At 45.2% G+C, this 21,126-nt stretch overlaps 1 protein-coding gene and 1 long non-coding RNA gene across 2 annotated transcripts in view; one reads left to right on the top strand and one right to left on the bottom strand.

The window, feature by feature from the left end:
- Positions 1-1,140: 1,140 nt before the first annotated feature.
- SYCP2 (synaptonemal complex protein 2) overlaps positions 1,141-21,126 on the top strand; it is a 69,800-nt gene continuing 49,814 nt past the window's right edge. The window contains 8 exon segments of the mRNA XM_066626430.1: positions 1,141-1,245; positions 1,493-1,517; positions 2,326-2,411; positions 2,721-2,809; positions 3,916-3,950; positions 9,573-9,715; positions 9,793-9,845; positions 17,868-17,913. Coding sequence (XP_066482527.1) covers positions 1,141-1,245; positions 1,493-1,517; positions 2,326-2,411; positions 2,721-2,809; positions 3,916-3,950; positions 9,573-9,715; positions 9,793-9,845; positions 17,868-17,913 — 582 coding nt within the window.
- LOC136647756 (uncharacterized) lies at positions 19,817-20,475 on the bottom strand. Its single transcript, XR_010794300.1, has 3 exons — positions 20,402-20,475; positions 20,074-20,148; positions 19,817-19,941 (listed from the first exon to the last, which is right to left on the bottom strand). It is a non-coding gene; the product is annotated as an uncharacterized lncRNA (long non-coding RNA).

Raw genomic sequence — 21,126 nt, 5'->3', positions numbered from 1 at the left:
GACACCTCCTTCCTGCCTTCCCCCCGCCCCCCCCAGCTACCTCTCCACCAGGGCCTCTGAGAAGAATTTTATCAGGGGGCACAAAGTTTCTTCTGGGCCCCTTCCCAAAGAAGGAAGGGCTGAAATAGAGTCGGGATAGGATGGTGATAGGGATTTGCAGACCAGGGTCGGAGAGGACAAAACAGTGTAAAGGGAGGGTGACAGCAGCCAGAATAGTCTTTGGATTCCAGGTCTACTAGTCTTCCCAATGCAGAGTTCAGGTCTATCTGCCTACCTGGCGTTGGCAACTAGATACAGTAATACGGAAAACCTAAGTCTGTTTAGAATCTTTCAAATATAGAAAATCATTGCAGGAGATTAGTATCATTGTACTTAGTCTCACACTAGAAAGGAAAGTGTCCTGTGTACACCAAAACTGACTTCTGCAGCAGCTGCAGTCCCACAGCTGTGTCCCTGAGCTCCTCTACAGTCCTTCATGGTTAGCAGATCCACAAGCCAAGGAGCTACTGTAACAGGTCAGTTTTCTCCCAGATGTGACACTGTTAAGGAATGTATGCATTCCTGGGCCCGCCACATGCCCATGGTAATGCACCCAGCATCCCGTGTGGGCAGTGAATCTGGTGAGATTGCAAAATGTAAGATCTGAGGAAATTTCTGGGCCCCCTCCTTTGCCTCCTGGGCCCCCTTTCTGACCCTGGGCCCGGGTACAAATTATCCCCTTTACCCCCCTCTCCTAGACCCTGCTCTCCACTGCCTAGTGGTTCGGGCTACCGCTAAGCAGCAGAGCACCAGCTTTCCACTGGCGCTAGCCCAGCACTGACTGGGCCAGTGCTAAGGGTTCGCAAACATGCCAGCAGTGAGCCAGCGCGCACTGTTTAGGATTGGGCTCTGAGATGCTAGATTGTGGTATTGCTTTTTGATGTATTGGGCAATTTTTTGGTTGGAAAGGTACAAGCATTACAAGCATTACAAGTGACAGCTTGTAAATATTGTTTTTTTTAACAATATTGTTAACAATATTGTTAACAATTTAAATATTGTTAAAATTTAAATATTGTTAAAATATTGTTAAACAATTTAAATATTGTTAAAATTATTTTAAATTCCTTACTTATATAAACTCTTATTATATTTCTCTACATGGTTAATTGGTTTGAAAAGACCAAAGAAATTCTTCAAAACCAAGCAAATGAAAAAAATGACCAATTTACTACTCTTATGGAAGACTTCTTTGATGTCCTCATGGTAAATATAAACTTCATGTATTATTTTATAAGCTCATTAGGCTGTTAGTAGCTCCCTCTGTGAATTGAAAGCATGTTTGCAGAAGGGTCTGCCTTAACATAAAATAATTTTAATGATTTTTTAAAATTGATGGCAAAATTGCTTAATATGTAAACAGCTTAATATGTAAATATGTTACAATGAAACTACTTAATAATCCTTTTATTGAGTGAGATTATTTTTAATACACTGTTTATTTAAATTATAGATAGTACATGACACCAACAGTGAAGGTAAGATTGAAATTCATTATACTTTTAGCGATTTATTCTATATTAGTCATATCTTTGTTTATACTTATCAGCATTGAAGTGTCTGCTTCACATTTCTCTAAATGGCATGCAAGTTTCTGAAAATCTGTAAGGTTTGAAAGGTCATAAATTTGTGACTTTATGGAGAAATTCTGAAAAAACTTTGCTGAGACATCTAGGAGAAAAAGGTTGCAGTCTTGTACTCAGTTAGGCTGCTTAAATAAATTCCATCTGAACAGCCAAGTAGCTGCAATCAAAATTGGATGTGTTGATTCTTTGTGACACAGATTTATTACAGATTACAGGTCCAACCTTGTTGTACATGGATTTTTTATACATTGATTTGACTCAACACGAATGGCCACTGCAAATGAGAAGAAACTCCGGCACTTTCCCAAGCCTCCAGTGCCTTATAAGTCTTTAAAAATGAGACTTCCGGAAACAGGAAGTCACATGTTTTGAGCTGCTGAGCTCACTCTGTGCCATAGACAGAGAGTCTCTGCTAGGCTCAGCGGACCCTCTGGGGTCAGTGCATGTGTGAGGGGTATGGACTAGGTCAGCGGATAACTGAATCAGTGGATACAGGATCCTTGGATTTGGGGCCCCTGTATGTCTAATTAATCTGTTTTGTGTGTCCTTAGAAAGACAATAGTTAGTAAGCTTTATTGCTTTTTAATGATAGTATATTATGTAAAATACATGTTTACATCTATTGTGCATATCTTTAAGGTTAAGTTATATGACTTGATAAGTCATTCGTGTGAAGTATATATTGCCATTTATAATCTAGGTAAAATACAAATACTAGAAAATTTTTTGCTACGAACGTGCACCCTTGCTATGGATAAGAGAATGAACATTTACATTCAACAGGAGGTAAGAAATTTCTTTCTAATATTGGTAGAGTTTAAGAGTTTATTGTTAAATAATGATGAGGTGAACCCAACCTTTAACCAGCCCTTTAACCGAGAAGAACCTTTTGCTCCCATTAACTGAGCACCTGTGTTGTGCCAGTACAGTAAAGCCAATTCTGTTTCATCTTTAACGTTTTTGAACTACAGCAATTAAGATAAAAATATCTTTGAATATCCGTTCAAACACTGTAATTAATTTTTTTTACCTACTGTATTACAAATGTTTCTCACTTTAATGTCCTTGACATTCAATTAATTTTTTTATCCTTAGGCAGTGAGAAGATTGAACACCATGCTTGGTTCAATGCCTCGAGATACTAGAAAGAAAATTATTTCCACGAAGGAAATGTTACATGTCATGTAATTATTTCATCTTTAATGTAATTGTTGATCTTACTAAGAGCCCAATCCTATCCAATTTTCCAGTGCCAGTGCTGTGCCAATGTGTTGGGGAGGTAATCACAGAGGCCTCCTCAAGATATGGGAACATTTGTTCCCTTACTTCGTGGCTGCACTGTGGCTGCCCTGGTGCTGAAAAGTTGAATACGATTGGGCCCTAAGAGCCGAATTCTGGGCTCGGCGTACCGGCTCACTGATGGCGCGCACTATTGCAAATGTGCCGTAAGGCACGTTTGTGGGCCCTACTGCTGGACTACCACTGTTGGTAGCCCGGTGCTGGCCAGCTGGGCAGGCACCTGACCTCCGCCGCTCAGTGGTTGCGTGGACTGCAGACCAGTATTATTATTAACAGTATTTATATACCGCTTTTCAACAAAAAAGTTCACAAAGCGGTTTACAGAGAAAAATCAAAAAACTAAATGTCTCCCTGTCCTAAAAGGGCTCACAATCTAAAAAGATGCAAATGAATACCAGCAGACAGCCACTAGAACAGACAGTGCTGGGGTGAGGTGGGCCAGTTACTCTCCCCCTGCTAAAAAAAGGAGCACCCACTTGAAAAAGTGCCTTTTACCCAATATACCAGGGCCAGTAGACCAGAAGAGAGGTTAGTGGGTGTCGATGCATCTGTATCAATGGAGCATGCGTTGCATTCTGCAGTTTGGGGGTAGTCATGGAGTCCTATCTGTCTTATTAATAAGCTATATAAAGAGCTGCTATATTTAAGAGGTGTGGGTTTTTTAATGTCCTAAGTGAAACTTAATATTTTTACAGTTATTAATAAAAGATAAACACTATTTATTTATTTTGATTGATTGATTTGTGATCCACTATATTCCCTGTAGGGCACCCAAGGTGGCTATATATGAACTAATATATGAACTAATTATAATAAAAACAGTCTGAGAAGTGTACTCAATCTCAGTAAAAAAAATAAATAAAAGCTTCAAAATAAAAGCTGCAAAGTCTAATAACATTGATTATTGCTACGCAAGGTGTATGCAAAATGTTAAAATTTATATTTATATATATATATATTATCATATTGAATGATAATATTTGTTTCACAGGAATGATATGGCTAAAAGAATTTTGGATGCTGGGGGTAAGCGTAGAAGATTCTTTTAAGCTGTTTATTAATTTGATAATAATATGTGAAGCAGTTCTGATATTGTGCCCATATTTAAGATGTTACAGGAAGTTAAAAAGAAGTTTAAAAGACACAAAGACTGGCAATCCTATGCATGCTGTCTTGGAAGTAAGACCCACCGAACATAATGGAACTTCCATTTGAGTAGATATGCATAGAGTTGCACTGAAAGTGAAGTATTTAATGGTAGTGCTTAATGTCAGCTATGTATTTCATATATGTGTGAAGTATTTTTATAGACACTTAACAGTGAGTAAGTCCCATTGTACTTGGTACGGCTGACTTCTGAGTAGACATGCCTTGGACTGTGCTGTCAGTGTAGCTTTCTATAGCTACAGTTGTTTAAATAGGAGCTTAGGGTGTGGCTACCTGAAAGACTACCTTCTAACCATGTAGACCTCCTGAACACTACAGTCCTCAGAGTCTGTTTTGATTTCTGCTGCTATCAGGGTTAGATAAATGGCGGGGCCCTTTTAGTTGTCATGTCTTTATCTCGAATGCCTCCACATAGAAATTCAGCATCCATTCTGATGTACTTTTGGCCCCAGCCGAGGGCTTAAAAAAAAAAAAAGGTATTTGCCCAACCATTCCAGCATGTTGACTAGATATTTTAAACTGTTATTTTACATTTTGCCTGTTTTTTGAAAGGTGATCTTATACTTCTGTCATTTTTCTTGTCTTTGTATGGTATTTTTTTTTCCTTATGTGAGGATTTTAAACTGTGTGCTTAGGACAATGCATTTCTACTCCAATTTTTTAAAAGTGAAAAATGGCATAATCAACCTTGTAAAATTATTTCCAGTGCTTTAATGAATGCTTTAATCTCCAGTGCTTTAATCTCTGTTTTATCTTGCAAAACTTTCTCATAGATGGTCCATTTCTTTATAATTCGCATACATTCACTAAAATTAGTGGACAGACATAGAGGAACCTGAAGAAATAAATCCTTGTTAGAACCAGAACTTCTCACAAAGATAGAAGGCGGCAGGGCTTTTTTTCTAATGGAACGCGGGGGGGGGGGGTGGGCGGAGTTCCGGCACCTTTTTGCAGGGGCCCCTCCCCTTTGGAGGCATTCCAGGAGGGGGGATCAAAATAGAGGCATTCGCTGGGTGGGTTCTGGGGGGGTGCAGGGTGGGCGGGCGCCTGGCCCCTGCCTGACCGCACAACGACCCCCTCCTGCCCCCATCTCCAAGCTCTCTCCTGAGCCCAGCCTGCCTCCCCTCCCCCGCGCTCTGCTTCCCAGCGCAGCTTCCAAGCCGGTGGAGGGCGCGGGGGACACGCGCCGATGCCGAGGAGGAGGACGGACAGCCAGCCAGGGAGACGGGCTGCAGCACCCACGGAACGCCCAGGTACTGGCTTGGCGGAGAAGGAGGGGAAGTAAGCTGGCTGGTGCAGCCCCGTGCCAATCTGCAGCATGAGCCTAGGCGTGTCTACTCAGAAGTATGTCTCATTGTGCTCAATGGGGCTTGCTCCTGGGAAAGGGTGCATAGCCTTGCAGCCTGAGAGCCCAAGCATGTCTACTCAGAAGTAAGTTCCATTGTGTTCAATGGGGCTTACTCCCAGGAAAGTGTCATAGCCTTGCAGCCTGAGTAGACAGAGGAAGGGCTCTGTGGCTGCAGTCCTCTCCACACTTTCCTAGGAGGAAGCCTCACTGCCTCTAGTGGGACTGACTTCTGAATGGACAGGCAGAGGAGAGGCTCTGAGGCTGTAGTCCTCTCCACACTTTCCTGGGAGGAAGCTCCACTGCCTCTAGTGGGACTGACTTCTGAGTAGACAGGCACAGGAGGGGCTCTGAGGCTGCAGTCCTGTTCACACTTCCCTGGGAGGAAGCCCCACTGCCTCTAGTGGGACTGACTTCTGAGTAGACAGGCACAGGATTGGGCCCTGAGGCTGCCATCCTATCCATAGTAAGCCCCATTCACTAAAGTGGCCTTCTGAGTAGACATGCATAGGATTGGGCTCTTAGGCTGCAATCCTAGGCACTTTCCTGGGAGTAAGCTCCATTGACTAGAATGAGAGTTACTTCAGAGTAGACATACCTAGGATTGGGCTCTTAATCCTGGCAGAGATATATATCTGCACCCGTTTTCACATGCTAAGGGCAGGTGAAAAGGGAGTCTACGTGTGTACAATGTGCTGTCCAGCCTTGCCAGAGATCCTCCTCATCCTTCCCCCACAAGCATGCCCTCCGCCAGCCAGCGTTTGCAGCTCCTCTCCAGCAATGCACAGCAGCTGCTCAGGGCAGCAGAGAACATGCAACTGCATGCCAAGCACCTTCCCAAAGACACAGAGTATTCTGATACCTGAATTAAGTCATATTTAATGGCTTGTTTGCAAACGTAGCTGTTTCTGTGTGCACCTAAGGACCCCTCTCGTGTAAGAATTCCTTTTTTGTTCTTACTCCCATAGTTGCTTAGAGTAATTTTATTACATGGAACTCATGTAAGCCATTTTTTGGAATCCATTCACTGCTTCCTCTCCTCCAAGTAGTGCCACACTACATACTACACGCTACAAGTACACCTGTACAGTATTTTTCCCCAAGTGTCAAAAAAATAGCTAGGGGGAAGGGGATGTGGAGATTGACAGCCCAATCCTATGCATGTCTACTCAGAAGTAAGTTCATCTTTAGGGGGGAAGCACATAAAAAATGGTTTATAAATAAATAAATAAAAGATTAACAAGTTGTGAGTTCCTGCACCTTTTTATTTACAAAAAAAGCACTGGAAGGCGGACACTACTTAACTGGTCCACAAAGCTATGAATTATGGCAGATACAGGCAGGTCAATTAAGGAACCATGTTCCAAATCATAACATTGCTAAACATCTGAGAGACTAACAGATCCCTCATATTTTTTACTGTAGGCCCTTTACTAAGGACCAAGCTACATTTTATGTTAAACCTGCAGTTTAGCCCTGAATGCATGGTGGTGTTTCTTTTCCCAAAGTTAAATAGCATCTGGTGGTGGGAGAGTAATCCTGATCAGGACTGCAGAGAGTTATACTGCCCTGAAACTAATAGCAGTTTCAAGTGTGTGATTTCCATTGGGATCATCATGATAGGAAAAGGTTAATTATTATCTCCTTGAATACCATGATCATCCTCCCCTGCAGCTGCTGTTTAACTTAGAATATATATGCAGGCCAAACTATATGTTTAATATGATTTCCCTATGTAATGATCCATTACCTGAGGTTATCTGTAGGGGGGCCCTCCTGTACGTGCTGCTACTAACTGAAGCTAGGTTGCTGGTGATGAGAGGGAACGCTTTCTCTGTGGTGGCAGTCCGTACAATTTTTGAGCTCCTGCCTTAAAGAACTAAGACCTGCCTCCTTCCTGGTCACTTTCCAACAGGGGCCAAAGATCTTTTTGCTTAAGTTAGTCTTTTCCCTCTAGTGGTTCCTCCCCTACAAACTATTTTCCTATTCTTATTCTTTCCTTTTCCCCTAAATATTCTATGAATCATACAAATATTTCAGCTTTATATATTTTACTGCACAATCCTAACTTGAAGCTCTGCCGGCACAGCAATCCCTGCACTGGCAGAAAGTATTGCAAAATGCTATAAGGCACATTGTTACACCTGGTGAGTAAGCAGCACTGGTGGAGTGGCCTGTGCTGCCCTGCTGATGCTGCATCCAGCCCAACTGCTGACAGTAGGGGTAAGATTTATGATGGAGGGTCAGAATGAGAGTAGTTCGGAGGTGGGGAGGGGGTGTGTTGGAGCAGGGAAGGGCAGAATGGGGGCAGATCAGGGCCAGGGTGGGATCACTATATCCTAACCCCAATCCCGGGCCTCCCTGGCAATTACAAAGGCAAAGGGGAAAAATATCCTCTTACCTTAAGGCAGTGTTATTCAAACTGTGAGGCGCGGCTCCCTGGGGAAGCACCACGAATGCACAAGGGAGACACGGTTGTCCTCTCGCAGCGACACAGTCACACCACCATTCCTGGGCAGAGCCCCTCCGTCTTCTGCACTTTTTTTTAAAGCAGAAGAAACGGGTTGCTCAGCTGCTCCCTCCGAGAGGGACTACAAGAGTGGCTGCTGCTGCCCTCCCTCCTCTCCGAGGCTGCTGCCTTGATCCTTGTCTGGTTGGTTCCTAGTTCCCAGCCTGGGATCACTTCTCATTAAAGTGAAATCTGTCTTTTCAACCCCTTCCCTCTTCCACTCCCCCCTTTTGATCTCCAAACATTCCCGCTTAACTCCCCCTCCCCAAATAAAACGCTTCCTATTTTACCAGTCATCAGGGCTCTTAAAGTTTCCATGCAGTTGGCAAAGGGGGAGGGGAGAGACAAGCACACACTTTACTTGGCCAAGAGAAGAAAAAGGGAACAGTTTTTAAAGTGATTTATTAATCTTGTTGTTTGACTGGAGGAGAGGCTGTATTTTTAAAGTGATGAATCTTGCTATTTGAAGGGAATACTTTTTAGCCATTAATGAAGCGATTGCCAGCCCAATCCTATCCACTTTCTTGGGAGTAAGCCCCACTGACTCTAATGGGACTTACTTCTGAGTAGACATGCATAGGATTGAGCTGTGCATTTACTAGTATAGAAGACAAATCAGTCTCCTAACCAAACCCTTATCAGCTCTGATATATTTTCATGGTTTATTTTTGTTTTCCCCAGCTGCTGGAAAAATTTAATTACATTAAATTAATAAAGGGTTCAATCCTATCCAAGGAGAATGGGATAAATGACTAGTTGGATTGGGGTCCACAGGGTGTGTGTGTGTAATGTTGGTCAGACTGGTTGTTCACAAACTTCATTTGATAAAACAATTCTATTGGTATGCTTACAAAGTTAAAAAAAAAAAAAGAGTCCTACTGTACCAGACAAAATCTACCTATTCTAGCATCTTGTCTCCAACAGTGATCAGCAGCTGATCATTTATAAAGCATGTATATTGCTGTGTATTAATAATATATTTTTAATATTTGCATTTAATTAATGATACAATTATTATAATTAATATTAATATAGTAAATATTTCTGACCACGTCCTGTTTAATGATGTCACTTCCAGCCCTCAGGAACATGATGGGGAGTTATGGCCAACAGCCATGGGGGGTCAAGGGAGCCACAGGTCGGAAAAGTTTGAGTACCACTGCCCTAAGGAGACCTCAAGCCTCCTCCTAACCTGCATTGGATACAGTGTAGGCCATGTAGCCTGGCTGTGCTAGTGCAGGTTAGGATTGGTCTGTTAATTACATATACTATTACATATTCTGATTTAGACCAATATGAAAACAGTTAATGTCACTCCTTCATTTCTCTTTTGTAACTTAATAAGACACCAATTTTAAGATTAAAAACTGTAGTCAGCAAGGTTAGTAGTATTTATTTTTGTAAGTAGACTTTTTTTAGTGGTAAAATTTTCTGCATGAAAATATTCCTGTCATATATTGTAGGGGAGGGCAGCCAGATGCAGGGGAGGGCACCAGGATACAGGTTGCATCTTGCTGTTTTTTGTGCTCCCTGAAGCATTTGGTGGGCGACTGTGAGATCCAGGAAGCTAGACTAGATGGGCCTTTGGCCTGATCCAGAAGGGCTGTTTTTATGTTCTTAATTACAGACTATGACCTCCAAGTTGCCATTACTGAAGCTTTATGTAGAATGACATCAGAAAAGCAGAGAGGAGAACTGGCCAGCCAGTGGTTTTCAATGGAGTTTGTTACTAGTGCGTTTAAAAGAATTAAGGACTCAGAGTTTGAAACAGTAAGTCACAGATAAATACTGATTATTTCAAAGTAGGGAAATGATTCCAATACTTACATTGTTTTTCTCCTTAATAGGATTGCAGAAAATTTCTTAACCAGGTGAATGGCATGCTTGGTGACAAAAGAAGGTATGTAAATAGTAAAGGATAATTTTCTGTTTCAAGAAGAATAACACTTTAAGTGGATTCACTTTGAATAATATGGATTGATCTTGATTGAAGTAAAATGGATAGTATTGCAGGATAGAAATATTGGTTGGAGTGAGCATTCTACCATCTTAAACATTTGTATTAGATGTGACTTAGGAGCCTCCTGTTTAGATGTCTGGATCTATTTTTCTGTTACAAAAAGATATTTGTGCGTTATTGTCCCCAATTGGGACTGTAGTATAGAGAGTGAGGGGGTTAAGCTTTTTTCCTGATGCTATTTTCCCCTGAAAATTGTGTATGCCTCACCCCAAAACAGTGGCGTCACTAGGATTTGAGTCATCTGGTGCGGGAGGCCAGCGCGTCACGCCCCATAATGGACCTTCTCCCATGCAATGACCCTGAGGAGATGCATCATTGCCCCGCCCCACATCATTAAAATTGCACCTTTAAATTACAATATCATACACACTGCCTAAATGTACAAATTTCGGGAACTGGATTCACCTTCAACAGGTTTATTCTACTGGCTTCAATAGAGAACACGCTTGTTCTATACATACATATTCTGATTCTCAATGCTTTCTATGTGAAATCATACTATAAGCAATGTTCAACATCATGTGAAGAGTCATCACAGGATGACTCTGTAATCATCCATTACCCTCTGCAATCCTCCATTACCCTCATCCCTGCTCTCCCTCTGCAATCCTCCATTACCCTCATCCCTGCTCTCCCTCTGCAATCCCTCATTACCCACAACCCCCTCTCTCCTCCCTCCCCCCTCTGCAATCCCCCATTACCCACAAGCCCCTCTCCTCCCTCCCCCTCTGCAATCCTCCATTACCCTCATCCCTGCTCTCCCTCTGAAATCCTCCATTACCCTCATCCCTGCTCTCCCTCTGCAATCCCCCATTACCCTCATCCTCTCTCCCCCTCTGTAATCCCCCATTACCCTCATCTTCTCTCTCCCTCTGCAATCCCCCATTACCCACAACCCCCCTCTCTCCCCCCTCTGTAATCCTCCATTATCCTCATCCCTGCTCTCCCTCTGCAATCCCCCATTACCCACAACCCCCCTCTCCCCCTCTGCAATCCTCTATTATCCTCACCCCTGCTCTCCCTCTGCAATCCCCCATTACCCACAACCTCTGCAATCCTCCATTACCCACATCCCTTCTCTCCCTCTACAATCCTCCGTTACCCTCATTCCTTCTCTCCCTCTGCAATCCTCCATTACCCTCATCCTCTCTCTCCCTCTGCAATCTCCCATTACCCACAACTCCCCTCTCCCTCCCCCTCTGCAATCCCCCATTACCCTCATCCCCTCTCTCCCTCTGCAATACTCCATTACCCACAACCCCCCTCTATCCCCCTGTAGTCCTCCATTCCCCACAACCCTCCTCTCTCTCCCTGCAGTCCTCCGTTACCCACAACCCTCCTCTCTCGCCCTGCAGTCCTCCATCCCCCACAATCTCCCTTTCTGCCCCTCCACTCCGGCTATATCCAGTTGTGGAAAAGGCTTCAGGAGTCAACCTCGAAGCAAAATCCGGAGCCGGAGTCTCTGAGGCAGTTCGCAGCTGTACACAGTCACGCTCTGGCAACTCCTACGATGCTGCTGGAACCAACCGTATTGGTTTCTGCCTTCCCATTGGACCATTCCAGCGATGTGGGAAGATGAACAAAAATGGCCAATGCCTGCTAGAGTTTTGCTGTCATCATGGTTTCTGTGTCAGCAACATGTTCTTCAACATGAAGCCCCAACATAGAGTCTCTTGGAGACACCCAAGATCAAAGCACTGGCACCAGCTCGACCTGATTCTCACCAGACACTCCAGCCTTCCCAGATCACACGCAGTTATCAGGGTGCTGCCTGCGACACTGACCACTCCCTGGTGTGCAGCAGAGTGAAACTGCAAACAAAGCGACTATATCACACGAAAAGGAAGGAAGACCTCGCATTGATACCAGCAGGACCCGGGATCAGAGAAGAGTGGAGGAATTTGCACGAGCGCTTGAGGAATCTCTTCCAGGCCTGGCCGACGCAAACGCATCCAACAGATGGGAACATTTCAAGAATGCCGTTTACAACACCGCCTTGTCCATATTTGGCAAGAAGACCAACAAGGAAGCAGACTGGTTTGAAGCCTACTCTGAGGAGTTGACACCAGTCATTGAGGAAAAGAGGAGAGCTCTAGCAGCATACAAGGCCTGTCCCAGTGAGCGCAACCTGCAGGTCCTCCGAGCTGCTCACAGCAAAGTGCAGCAGACTGCCAGGAGATGTGCTAACAACTACTGGCTCCAGCTCTGTTCCTAGATACAGATAGCAGCTGACACGGGCAACATCAAGGGGATGTATGATGGTATCAAGCAGGCCCTAGGTCCAACACAGAAGAAAACTGCCCCTCTGAAGTCTGCCGCAGGTGAGGTCATCCATGATTGGGTGCAGCAGATGGAACGCTGGGTGCAGCACTACTCTGAGCTATATTCCAGAGAAAATGTAGTCACCAAAGAAGTGCTGAACAACACTGAGTGCCTGCCTGTGATGGAGGAGCTTGATAAACCTTAGAAGAACTTCACTTGGCCCTGGACTCCGTTGCCTTTGGCAAGGCACCTGGAAAAGACAGCATCCCTGCTGAAGTCCTAAAGTGCTGCAAAGAGATCATCGTCACTGAGCTGCATGAAATCCTCTGTCTCTGTTGGAGAGAAGGTGGAGTACCTCAAGACATGAGGGATGCAAACATCATCACACTGTACAAGAACAAAGGCAACAGGGGTGACTGCAACAACTACCACAGCATCTCTGTCCTTAGCGTTGTAGGAAAGCTGTTTGCCGGAGTTGCACTAAAGAGGCTCCAGGTACTTGCAGAGAGCGTCTATCCAGAATCGCAGTGCGGATTCCGAGCCAACAGATCCGCCACTGATATGGTATTCTCCCTTAGACAACTGCAGGAGAAATGCAGGGAACAACGACAGCCACTCTTTATAGCCTTCATAGATCTCACAAAGGCTTTCGACCTGGTCAGCAAGGACAGCCTCTTCAAGATTCTCCCCAAGATCGGATGTCCACCCAGGCTCCTCAGCATCATCAGATCTTTCCACAAGGACATGAAGGGCACTGTTGTCTTCGATGGCTCCACATCAGACCCCTTTGACATCCGAAGCAGTGTGAAGCAGGGCTTGCACCAACCTTGTTTGGGATTTTCTTCGCTGTCCTGCTGAAGCAGGCCTTTGGAACTGCAACAGAAGGCATCTGTCTCCGGACTAGATCAGACGGAAAGCTCTTCAACCTCTCCAGACTGAGAGCAAAGTCCAAAGTCCAGCTGAAATGTCTGCATGACTTCCTTTTTGCCGATGATGCAGCTGTCACTACCCACTCTGCCAAAGATCTCCAGCAGCTCATGGATTGTTTTAGCAAGGCCTGCCAAGATTTTGGACTGACGATCAGCCTTAAGAAAACACAGGTCATGGTTCAGGATGTGGACTCACCTTCCTGCATTACAATCTCTGCGCATGAACTGGAGGTTGTCCATGACTTTGTGTACCTTGGCTCAATGATCTCCAACACTCTTTCTCTCAATACTGAGCTAAACAAACGTATCGGTAAAGCAGCTACCACATTTTCCAGTCTCACAAAGAGAGTCTGGTCCAACAAGAAGCTGACGGAACATACCAAGATCCAGGTCTACAGAGCTTGCGTCCTGAGTACACTTCTGTACTGCAGCGAGTCATGGACTCTTCGCTCACAACAGGAGAGGAAACTGAACGCTTTCCACATGCGCTGCCTCCGACGCATCCTCGGCATCACCTGGCAGGACAAAGTTCCAAACAACACAGTCCTGGAACGAGCTGGAATCCCTAGCATGTATGCACTGCTGAAACAGACGCCTGCGTTGGCTCGGTCATGTTGTGAGAATGGATTATGGCCGGATCCCAAAGGGTCTCCTCTGTGGAGAACTCGTGCAAGGAAAGCGCCCTACAGGTAGACCACAGCTGCGATACAAGGACATCTGCAAGAGGGATCTGAAGGCTTTAGGAGTGGACCTCAACAGTTGGGAAACCCTGGCCTCTGAGTGACCCGCTTGGAGGCAGGCTGTGCAGCATGGTCTTTTCCAGTTTGAAGAGACACTTGGCCAACAGATTGAGGCAAAGAGGCAAAGAAGGAAGGCCCATAGCCAGGGAGACAGACCAGGGACAGACTGCACTTGCTCCCAGTGTGGAAGGGATTGTCACTCCCGAATTGACCTTTTCAGCCACACTAGACGCTGTTCCAGAACCACCATTCAGAGCGTGATACCATAGTCTTTCGAGACCAAAGGTTGCCAACTACTACATCACAGGATGTCACATGGAGAATAATTGAAATCAGAGTTGGGACCTTCAAGATAATCAAGTCCAACCCTCTACCAGTGCGGAGTATCCATAGCTACAGCATTCCAGATAGAGGCTACCCAGCTTAAAGACACACTGGGTCACTCTCTTCTAAAGCATCCAAAACTACAGCAATTCTCAGCTCCAGGAGATTTGAGTTCCTGTCTCATTATTTCCCTACCAATAGCACTAGCTTGAATAACATCACTCCTTGTTCTTACCTAGCTCACCCCTCAACAAAACAGAAATCAAAACATCTTGAATAATTCCCAGTTTTGCAATTGGAGCACAGTATGCAAATCCTGCAAAATATATATGCAATTGTGCAAATGCTGCTCCCTGATATACCCTACAACAACTTCCAATGCTCAATTTCAATCAAAGGAGGAGACTGCAATCCCACACACCCTTACTTGGGAGTAAGTTCAGTTGAATGCATTGTGGCTAATTCCTGAATAAGCATGGATTGAATTGCATTGTAACCCTTGTAGTACTGCCCTGACATTGATCCTGCTGGGATGCAATATTACAGAGAGGCATGCATTTCCAGGCTCCCCCCCCCCTTCTCCAGCTTCTGACTCACTTGAAACTCTGTCTACAGATATTCCCTCCCCTTTTTTGTTCTGTTCTATCTATCTGGGGTGGGAAAGAACAGTGGGGGGGGGGGAAGGAAATTTTAAAATGTAGAAAAAGTTGGAAAAGGCAATAATCTTGAAAATATACAGGCTGAGGGAGTGAGGGAAGGGAGGAAGCCCAAGGATGAGGTAAATTTGCTGTGGGTTTTGCAAATATCTCCCCTCCCAGACACAGCATCAGGGCTACAACTAGGTCAGCCCTTTGCTCCCACCTTCGTGCACCTCCCCTTCTACTTTTGCAGAGCATTATTTTAGATTTCCAGTGGCTGCCTTTTTCTGGGCAACTAACTTTTTTGCCCTCCCCCATGATCATTGGGGGGAAGAAATCCTCACCTCCCCATTGTCACTCTTCTTGTCCTCTCTCTGGGCTTCTGAGTGGAGCCTGCAGTCCAACCACTCTGATAAAGGGTAGTTCCAAACCCCCCCACCCCACCCCCAAAAACCGGGAAAGGCAGAACTGAACCCTCCTTTCCAAACAGGGAACTCACTGGGCATGCAGGAAGCAGGCTTTGTTTTTAAAGGGACAGCAGCCCTTCCACGCTTTCCTGGGAGTAAGCCCCATTGACTCTAATCGGACTTACTTCTGAGTATACATGCAGAGGATTGGGCGACTGGGTAGATGGTACTCAGCCTGGGAAGGCAACTCATCTGAGAGGAGGAAAACTCTGATCCCAAACCTCCACTGCCTTGTGGCTACATCCAGTTATGGAAAAGGCTTCAGGAGTCAACTTTGAGGCAAAATCTGGAGCCGGAGTCCCTAAGGCAGTCCATGACTGAACACAGTCACGATCTGGCAACTCCTGCTGCTGGAACCCACCGTATTGGCTTCTGCCTTTCCATTGGACCATTTCAGCTACGTGGAGAGGGGGGATTTGCTGCGTGGGAAACAGTCTATCCTCCATAACTACTTTACCCAGGCTTTGCACACTGGAGAGGACACTCTGTTCCAGAACCACCATTCAGAGCGTGATACCATAGTCTTCCGAGACTGAAGGATGCTAACAGTGAGTTGCAAAAAGCAGTCATTTGCAAAAACAAAGCAAATGCTAGGCAGGATAGAGGAACCTGTTTCCCCTGTTCCTGTTCCTGCAGGCAGCAGGAACTCCCCTTACCTGGCGCACAGAGAAGAAGGAGGGAACGTGCAAAGCCCAGTTAGTGCTGTGGAGTTCCCAGGCTGCTCGGGAGAGGGCTGGGAGGAAAGAGGGGAGGGCACAAGAGCCGCCCCAGCAACTTCCAGCACAAGCCCCTCCAAGCTGGAGGTTTCCTTACATTACCTGCAGGTGTGAGGCTTGCACATACGTGCAGCGCCTCAGAAACTTCTGAACTCAGGCAGGAGGCTCCTGCAGCATCACACACACTTGCAAGGCTCGCCTCAGAAGCCTCCGCCTGGCTGAACTTCAGAGCAGGAGGTTCCTTTGGAGGACAGGGGTGGGGTAGTTGGCGCATCACCCTCCCCTAACACCCCCTAGCGTGTCACCTGGTGAGGTCCGGACCCCCTCGCACCCCCTTAAAGATGCCACTGCCCCAAAAAGTGGCTCTTGTTGACACTGGAAATACATATGGATATAGTTCTGTATGCCTATATATGTCCATACAAATACTTTGTAGAGAGGACTGTTCAGGAGAAAAACAGCACTAGCATAAAATTTTTTCCTAGTATAAAATAAAATTTTATAAAATAAAAAAATATAAAATAAAAGTATAAAAATAAAACTTTCCTAGCATAAAATTTTTGTCAGTGCAGGGCTCTCTCTCCCCCCCCCCCTTGCAGCATTCATTCAGGCATATTCCGGCTTTCCTTCTGTTTCTCCCCATAGGCTGGAGACGGTAGCCACTGGAAGAAGTGTCTAGGGCCGGGCAAAGTGGTGAATCGGAGGACGGGAGGCGAGCTGGGAAACCTAATTTTTTTTTTTAAACTTAGTTTCACAAATTTCACGACCTAACTTGGGCAGGGAAACCTAACTAGTAGTCTAACTTGGTCAACTTTTCCCAAAGACAGCTGGTGGGCCACTGTGGGAAAGAGAATGCTGGACTAGATGAGCCTTTTACCTGATCTAGCAGTGCTTTTCTTATGTTCTTTATGCACTTTCCAAAAATATGTGCAAAACAGACCCTAAAATTTTTTTAAACATGAAGGTCTTGTGTTGTTGTTGTGTAATATCCTGCATCCTATGTATATCAGAACTGATGGAGCTATTGATTGCAGATGTGATATCTGCAGAAGTCTATTGCATGTTTCATTTGTTTGAATGCAGGTAAAATTTGTGTGACCAGAGAAATTTGGATTTTAAGTTCAGAGTACAGGGTGTGCAACCTGCTTCTCAGGTTACAGTAGTGACCATGTCAACCTGCTCATCACTGAATACATATATTATTTTTAGAAACTGTTTCGGTCATCAGCCTGAACTTTAATTTTTTTCCCATTAAAAGAAAAAAAGGAAATGATGAAAAATTGCTTATACAGGTATTCACATATTCAGTTATCTGCGAATCAGGGGTGTGTGTGTGTGTGTGTGTGTGTGCGCGCACCCATTAACTTTGATGTGATCCTTACCTGGGCAAAAATGTTCTTGCTTTTGGAGGTCACTATAAGCATTTAAGCTTATAGTGATATGCAGGCAGCCTGCCGGCACCCTGAATGCTTGAAAAGACTAGATCAGTGCTAACAGGAAGCAGTTAACTTCCTTCTTCCTGTTAGCATCAATCTAATCTTTTCAAGCATTCAGGCTGTCGGTAGCCTGTCTGTGTGTCACTGTAAGCTTGAATGCTTATAGTGACCTGTGAAACCAAGAACATTTTTGCCCTTTTAAGGTTTTCAACAACGTTAAGGGGCGTGCAGTTGGGGGGTGCACGATGGCTGCGGAGAAAGGGTTCCCCTGTTTCTGTGGTTTCTGTATCCACAGGAGAACCCTGGAATGAGTCCCCCATGGATACAGAGGCATTACACAGAGAGAAAAATGATTTTTAAGAAATGATTTCTAAAATTTCTTTCTTGCAGGGTATTTACATATCCTTGTTTATCAGCTATCCTTGGTATACATGAGGTATGTTTCTTTTGAATTATGCACATTTCCTTTTTTTAAAAGTTTTTTTGAATGTTTATGAGTCTATTTAGATCAGTGGTTCCTAACCTTACTTGAAAATTGGGGAACCACAAAGTCTTTGAGGGCTGTGACGGGGGACTGATGGACAGGGCTCGGCATCAACGGTGATGATGGCACTTATGGGACTGCGCCTCCATAGAGAAAAAAAGGAGAGTTTCCCACATACCAAGGAGGTCCTGCCAACCCTCTGAATGATGCGGGGGAGGCCCCCTCTCTGTGGGCCTCCCCGCACCTCAGATCAGCTCTTTGATGCAATCACAACCCAATTCCAGTTTTGCAATGAAAACCAGATGTGGGTTGCTCTTGCGTTGAGGAGCTGTTCTGAGGAATGGGGAGGCCCATAGAAGGTGCTATGGGTCCTTCACACTCTCTAGAGGACTGGCACAACCCCTGGATATGTGGGAATCCTCCTTTTTCTCAGCGGTGGCACAATCCTGGAAGTGCCTTTGCCACCATTCCCACCCATTGCCACCCCCTCTTAAGGGGAAAGCAGTGTTTTCAGTAGTCCTGGGAGGGTTACAATCCCCAGGTTGGGAAACACTGATTTTGATTAAAAATGACTTATTGATTGTGTTTTTCTGTTTGACTGATGAAGAATCAAAGCAAATGGAAAAAAGAGGAGCTGCATAAACTGACAGCCTAATCCCATTCAGACACTGTGTTGATTGTGCAGTGACTGCCACATATGAAGCCCATCCAGCACAAAGAGGGAAGACAAGCACCAGTGATCAGACAATGCCACACTGGTTCATCCCCTCCGAGTAACGCTGCCGGTGACCATGGAAACTCAGACACAGCCATTCAGCCTTGGAGTGGCGTCCTGACATTGGCCCCACATGCAAAGAGCCATAACCTATGGCAGAGACAAATGAAGAGGGTGAGGAAGGTCTAGAACCCACACTAGCCACTACAACAACAACAACAACAACAGTATTTATATACTGCTTTTCAACAAAAAGTTCACAAAGCGGTTTACAGAGAAAATCAAATATCTAATGACTCCCTGTCCCAAAAGGGCTCACAATCTAAAAAGATGCAACACCAGCAGACAGCCACTAGAAAAGACACTGCTGGGGTGAGGTGGGCCAGTTACTCTCCCCCTGCTAAATAAAAGAGGAGCACCCACTTGAAAAAGTGCCTCTTAACCAGTTAGCAGGGGGTTAGCACTACTCACATTTGTTCTTTAACCACTGAGCTACAGCAGGAGATAAGCTGTAGCACATAGATCTATCAGAGCAAGCATTGCATGGGCCAATCATGGACTGCCAATTGACACAGGCGTCTGCTCCAGCAGCTCGTCAGTCTAGCTACATCCACACACACTCCACACTGTTTGTATCATCTTTGGCACCTGTTGGCATGGATGGCTGTCATTATAACACCTCCCCATCCCTTTATACTGCCCTCCTCGTGCCATATAGACCATAACAGCAGAGAACAGGGGTCTTATGGCCACAGAGGAGCACCCTTCCACCACTGGAGCCCCAGGAGTCAGAGTGAGGATGCTGCAGATCCTGAGAGCAGACAGTCACCCTCCTCTCCCTTGGAGAATCCCATCCTAGGCCAGCTGAAGTGAAAAACAACTATGGTGGGAAGAAGCAGTCTGTATATACTGATGAAAATACAACAAGTATGATTAGGTCAAAGTTTTTATTGTACGGTCTCAAAGATGGAGTAGCATCTGAAAGGGAAACACACAAGTAGGGTTGGCAGCTATCTCCTTCCAGCAGGACTGTTGTGCCGCTACAAATTATTCAACAGACAACCAAGTCCTATCAAAGTCTAGCTACCCCAGTTGTTTCACTGTCTGCAGTGGAGTTTTGCAAAACCACAGAGTCCTGATTGGAAGGAGTAGACCAGCAATCTCATTGAGTAGTAGATGGGTTCACACTGGGCACTGCAAGCAGGCAGGCAGATTGCAGTCTTCTCTTGGGGTCTGCATGGTGTCTTCACCTGTGAGACAGCTGTCTGTGGGAAGCAAGGAGAAGCACGGAATAAAGGTATAGACAACAGCATCAGTAACATGTTCTCTTGCTTGAAATGCATACTTGGTGTTCGTGATGCAATTGTGCCTGTTGTGGGTGTGAGCATGGTCCTTACCTTTCCCACTCACACAAGGCATGCAGTAGGACTCTGAAAAATTGCTGGTTAGCCCCACATGGTAATGGTGTAGACCTGAAAAACATAAGGGATTCAGATATTTAACCAGCAGTGGCAGTGGTTGGAGTACCTGGCATTCACCAGGAGAGAGCAGGCACTCACTCCTATTTGCTGTTCAAAAGGTAGGGATGGTTAGGCAATACAATTGATAGCAAAGACATGTTTGACAATCCTGAAGGATCAGTATTGGGGAGAGGAACAGAGGCATGAGACAGAATTGCTGCAGCAGTGTGTGGCAATATGGAATTCCCTCTCCTCTGTTGCTTACCTGCATGGAGTGCCTTTTTCTGCCTTCCCTTGGTGTGGTGGAGTGGAGATTTATGTTGATAATTAGTGCCTGAAGTCCTCCTGGGACAGAGGTTCTGCAATAACAATTCTGAGAAGTGTTAAAATATCTTGCTATACATGTCATGAGAACCAGAGGTTCTGTGCAAAGTGTTCCCTTTGTGCACCAAGTACCCTTTCACGTTGCTCCCATCGCCAGTTTTCCCCTTTTTGTGCTTTGTGTGTGAAAAACTCGAGGTCAGAGAAGTATAGCCTCATGCTGCAAGCCTTATCATCTGACCAAAGTCTCCCTGGCAACAGCTTAAATATTGGTGTGGTGTTCTTTGATTAGCTGAGTCATGTACTGTATCCTATACTCTGTTGTAGGAAAGTGGTTTGGCCAGGAAGGGGGGTGGGACGGAAGGTAAGATTTTCTGGAGTTTTACCTTTTCCCATTGTTCCATATGGGTTTTCCCCTTTCTGTTGGTGACAGCTCTATTGGTGGTGTAATTGTTTTCCAGCATGTCTGTCTTTTGACAGGGGATATGCCAGCTCCTTGTCCCTCATGCCCCAATCTTCTCCCCATTTTGGCTTACCTGCTGGTGGAGTTGTGCCAGTTTATTATTGTGCTGCCCCTGGCTGGCTTGTCTGCCAGTGGGTGGTCTGCTTCTCTGGCAGGGCTGTTGTGCCAGCGTCCATGGACATATGCCATGGTTTGCACTGCTCAGA

The sequence above is a fragment of the Tiliqua scincoides genome, chromosome 4 (assembly GCF_035046505.1).
Source record: "Tiliqua scincoides isolate rTilSci1 chromosome 4, rTilSci1.hap2, whole genome shotgun sequence".
Lineage (NCBI taxonomy): Eukaryota > Metazoa > Chordata > Lepidosauria > Squamata > Scincidae > Tiliqua > Tiliqua scincoides.
The sequence above is the reverse complement of the archived record's forward strand: the minus strand, read 5'-3'. Positions and strand labels throughout refer to the sequence as shown.